The sequence below is a fragment of the Sesamum indicum genome, linkage group LG3 (assembly GCF_000512975.1).
Source record: "Sesamum indicum cultivar Zhongzhi No. 13 linkage group LG3, S_indicum_v1.0, whole genome shotgun sequence".
NCBI lineage: Eukaryota > Viridiplantae > Streptophyta > Magnoliopsida > Lamiales > Pedaliaceae > Sesamum > Sesamum indicum.
The window spans coordinates 2,608,234-2,613,567 of record NC_026147.1 but is presented as its reverse complement, the minus strand read 5'-3'; the positions used below and the strand labels follow the sequence as shown (position 1 = coordinate 2,613,567).

Sequence of the window (5,334 nt, the reverse complement as noted above, 5' to 3'; positions counted from 1 at the left end):
CAAATAACCAGGCGATCTCGTCAATTGTACTGCCCAGCTTCAGTCGTCGGAAATTAGAGATATATCATCAGCCCCGAAAGAGATGGAGAGAAAAGTGTAATCTAATGTCATTCGTGTTAAGTAGGCCAAAAAGGCATTGTGGTGATGTATATAAAAATAGGTTGGCCCAAGCAATCCAAAAAGAAGAAGGAAACAAGACACCCGTAACATCTTAAGAGGCCCAAGAGGATCTAACAAGCATCCTTGGTGGGTGCTTCCCAAAAAACAGATAAGCGGGCGGCATTGGCAGGTGCCCCCTGAAAAGCAAACAGGCGGGTGCACTTGGCTGGTGCTTCCCAACAAACAGAATTGCAAAGGAAGTACGTCGATGGCATCCCCCCTCTCATTTGCCCCATGAAGAAATCTAAAGCCCAATACACTAAGATACACCAAGATCGGCCTAAGAAGGAGGCCTAGTACAAGGTCAGCTGGACCTCAAACCCACTTTCCAAGCCCAGCCCAGGAGAAGAGGCGTCCTCAAGAAGCTAGACTCCTTGTAGAAGGACTCTCTACAGAACAAGAGTCCTTGTATAGAGAGAGTCCTCTACAACCAAAGACATGCTGCTCAAGTTAAGGAGGAGATAAGATCGTGTCTTATTATCACCTTCTTTATCAGACATGCAGGTCACCCCAAAGTTCCTGCGAAGTGGGACTCCTCTATAAATACAGGCAGCATCCCCCCAACAGACAAACCTTCAAAAAGTTGGAAATTGTCTTGCTATCCTGCTGCAACTCCCAACTCGTGTTTTTGCCATATTTTACTCACAATTTTTTTTTTATTTCAATTTCTCATTTTAGCACCCCTCAACAGGGATACCTTCAAACCCCATGAGAGAGACACCTTCAATCCTCTAATAGGGACACAATCAGTCCACCAATCGGGACACTTTCAATCTCTCTATAGGGACTCCCTCCAAAATCTGAAAAGCTACATTCTCTTTGAATTGCACTTTTAGCACGATTTCTCTCACGAAATTTCTTACTTTATTACGATTTCTCATTACATTTTATTTTTTATAAATATTTTTCTCCTAAATCCGGTACTAACTTGGGTATGAGAGTAGTAACTCCTTTTTTACAGGTTATCCCTTTAAAATTGGCATTCGCTTTGGCCCAAGCTTTGAGCATAATCCATATTAATTGAACCCGTGCATTTTTTAAACGCATCAATTGTAACAGTTTCTATTCCTCAAAATTCCATTCAACCTAGTAAAACAACAAGCTTTACAACCATAATTAATCGTCATTGGTTGTAAACAATATATAAAAATATCCTTTTTTTACAGTAATGCATTTAATCACCTTTTTATCTTTTAACAACATATCCGACCCAATCAGCTGTAGGAATTGTGGCCATAGTGTGTTTTCATCAAACGGGGTGGAATTAATTTCTTACAAATTTGAGCTCTTTACAATCTTAAAGGCAATAAATCACCCAAAACTGACATAAACCTAATCCTACAGCATAAGTATATATAAGACGACGGAGAAATCATTTAAGAATCTCTTCTTTCTTGCCAGCTTCCTCCAACTCTCTCAGCCCCCCAACCTTTTGCTCAATCTCTTCAATCAGCTCCTCCCTCAACAGTTCTGCCCTTGCTGATTCTTCTATGTCTTCTTGCTGTAATAACACACCATCAAAATCCAAGGTTTTAGGTTTTCCATCTTCTCAATGTTCTAAACAGAACAAGGTAATTATATTTATATGAATAATAATATTACTACTTCATGAACTAAACATGGATCAGTCGATCTTTACATTGACATCCCCTGAAATTAGATCATTTGTATAATTATAAATCAACTCCTTGAGGTTGTAGTAATAATTACAAGTACCACTTCTTACTCAATGGCGAAAGCTACGGAAACACTCTTTGACCTACATTACCCTAACAACCCATTAGGGGGTGTATTTGTAATTTTACAAAGAGCAGAGGGTACCTACGACAACCGTAAGTGAAGGTACATCTTAACCACATTAATTTAGGCTCTATCTCTTTGAATTATTATTTGAATTGAAGCATGTCCGAACTGACTTAAGCATCAGATGATTTTTGTTGGGAATCTCCTAACGAGCTTAATGTGTGCTCTGTTATCAAACTCCTCACCTTAGCATGGGATGTGCATAGTCCAGTGGGACCCCAAGACCTCAGGTCGAACCAAAATGTGGCATAGATGTTGCAGTGTACAGTCTATTCCAATATTACTTGTGTGGGAAAAATATTTTTTTAATCCGTTAAGTATGCCCAATTTTAGTTTTTGTCCTATAAGTATGTCCATTTTTTATTAACTCCAGTAACTTGAAAAATTGATTAGTTTTAGTCCTCTGGTCGATTGAATTTATAATTTGCGCCAGAAAAGTGACATGGCATGACACCTAGATGCGTTTTTGTTGATTTATAATCCTATGTGGCTAAAATTATGATATGAAAGACAAGTTGGCCATCTTTTGTGCAAGTTTGGAGAAGAAAAGTCACCTTTCTTTCCTCCAAAAGATGGTCAACTTGTCTTCCACATCATAATTTTAGCCACATAGGATTATAAATCAACAAAAACGCATTTAAGTGTCATGCCATGTCACTTTTCCGGCGCAAATTACAAATCCAATCGATCGGAGGACTAAAGCTAATCAATTTTGCAAGTTACTAGAGTTAATAAAAAATGGGCATACTTATAGGACTAAAACTAAAATTAGGCATACTTAACAGACTAAAATAATATTTTTCCCTACTTGTGTTGATAGGTAATTTTCTATTTTAATTTACATGAAATTATTCTAGTAAAAATATATTTTAAACAACTATAAAAGTAGGAGAATTTTCAAAGCGCACTAACTCGCAACTTACGATCACATCTTTTTTAAATCATATTTCTTGACAAGTTTATGTCAAAAACGACTCCTAATATCTCAATTATGATCAAATTACATAAATCATCTCTAGATTTTGAATAATTACACTGACATGCCGGACCAGTTATATATAAGGGAGTATCGGTGCAATGGAAACATCAATGATAAGAGGCCTAAGTAGAATTATTTAAATGATTGGGGTGTGTTTTATAATTTGACCATAGTCAAGGGATGCAAACTTAATTTAGCCGTTATTTGTTAGCTTGGTATATAAATATAACCTTCTTGTCTTTTTTTATTTTTCTGAGTTTGCGATGCTCCTTCTTTCATGTATAGTCTGCATCACTTTTGTCATAAGTTGCTTTGTAATAATGTCAATTAATTACATAAAATCATGAGACCTAACTCTCAACTCCAATGACACTCCAACCCGACAGAACTCAAGCAATTTCAACAACTTTCGATACGTTTATCATGAAAGACCCCACAAATAACAAAAGTAGGAGGAAAAACTTTAATTCAAATTGAATTAACATAAGTTTTAAATTAATTATAGGACAAATATATTATATTTCGCAATCGCGGGCGATAATTTAAAAAAGTAAATAAATAAATAGCACATTTGGTCAAATTTCTAACGAAAAATGTCAATTTCGATAGAATAAAGGGGACTGTCACGTTTCAAGCATGTGTCTTTATCCGATAATATTGGCATTGTTCGGCATAAATTGTACCAAATGTGATGATTTTTTGAATTATTGTCCTCATGAATTGCAAAATAAAAATCAAAATGAATCAGAAGCACCACCACTACAGAAGAAAAAAAAAAAAAGAGTTTTGCTGTACTATAAATGATCACTAATTAAAAATCGTGGTAGGTCAATACGATTAACGACAGTTAAATAAAATCAAAACAAAAACTTACATTTTTACCATAATTAATCAGTATTCACCATGATTTTTAGTCATAGTCAAAATATTTACTATGGTTTGGCTACACTTACAGAAACAACTGCCAATGGCCATTGCGAAGCCACAGTTGATTTGTATTTGCTACAGTTTTCTTCTTTTGGCTATAGTGATTAATCTTAGCGAAAAATTATATTTTTTTTAGTGCACTCTTACCATAATTATAGCATGAAAACTGTACTATTAATTCGACCCAACCAAATTTGATTCAAATTGCAAGAGCCTACAAAAATGTCTTGATAGGTACCTTTTCGTAGACCCAATGTCCAGTGCCATCTCCTCCATCCTTTCTATATGCTTCTGAATCATAGTATGGATCCTAAACCATAAACAACATAAATTCAATGAAGAAATAACGTTACAAACCCCACATAAAAATTAGAAAATCATAAGTCCTACCTTTGTGGAACCAAAGAAACAACATCCCCAGCAGGTGAACATGATGTAAAATGTGTCTACCAAGGAAAATAGCATTCTTACAACATCAGAAATCTGAGAACCAACATCATTAATATGGGAAAATCGCAATTTTGGTCCATATCTTAGGGTTTATTTCAATTTAGTCCCATTTATTACGATTTTCTCACATTACATCCTATATGTTGAATTTTTTTTTAAATTTTAGTCCTCGCATGCATTTTTCATCCAATAATTAACGGAGTTGTTATTTTCGTACTTTTCCCAATTATAACAGAAAATGCACGCGACAACTAACATTGACAAAACTTTCAACTGATTATGGGATAGAATATAAGAAAATAATAACAAATGTGACTAAATTGAAAATGACCTTAACATATTGGATCAAGAATGCGATTTTCCATCATTAATATTTACTGATTAATCATAATTAATTAATCCAGGAAAATTAATCATGAATTAAAGACTCACAAACATTCTTCATGGCCTGATCACTGAGGTGCCAAATTGATTTGTGCGTGATGAGGTCTCTTTGTCCTTCCATGTGTTCCACCATCACTGCCATCAATGGCCAGTCAGGTAATGCCTTCACCTTCACAACTCTTGATGCCCGTCTGCTTTTCCCATCCTCAATCTATCAGAAACATTAAAAGAAAATTAGCAGAAAAATAGGTAACAATTTTAGTAATAAATTTGAACTGAAGTTTTTGTAATAATAATAATTAAAAAAACAAAAGAAGTTTATAGGGTAGCAACGATACGATTATTTACCTGATGCCGGCCTACGCTAACTCTCGAAGCACTCGAGCATTGCCTGAGCTAAATCAAGAACGAATAGGCGGAGATTTTATTACCGGATTTGAAGAATTTAAGAGAAATAAAATAATAGGACTACATATATACATATGTAATAATTGTGTGCTTACTGATTTTGAGAATGAAGAGAAGAGTGGATTTGGTGTTTGAATGGAGGGTTTGAGAAGTGTGAAGGTAGTGATGGTCTCAGCCATGTTAAGGGTTTGAGTGATGCATGTGGTGTTGTTGTTCTTGCATAT

At 35.2% G+C, this 5,334-nt stretch overlaps 1 protein-coding gene across 1 annotated transcript; it reads right to left on the bottom strand.

The window, feature by feature from the left end:
* Positions 1,302–5,334, bottom strand: LOC105157094 (photosynthetic NDH subunit of subcomplex B 4, chloroplastic). Its single transcript, XM_011073390.2, has 6 exons — positions 5,206–5,334; positions 5,051–5,098; positions 4,751–4,913; positions 4,259–4,314; positions 4,107–4,178; positions 1,302–1,660 (listed from the first exon to the last, which is right to left on the bottom strand). Exons 1-6 carry the CDS (start codon positions 5,287–5,289, stop codon positions 1,532–1,534), a joined length of 552 nt encoding a protein of 183 aa, XP_011071692.1. The 5' UTR covers positions 5,290–5,334; the 3' UTR covers positions 1,302–1,531.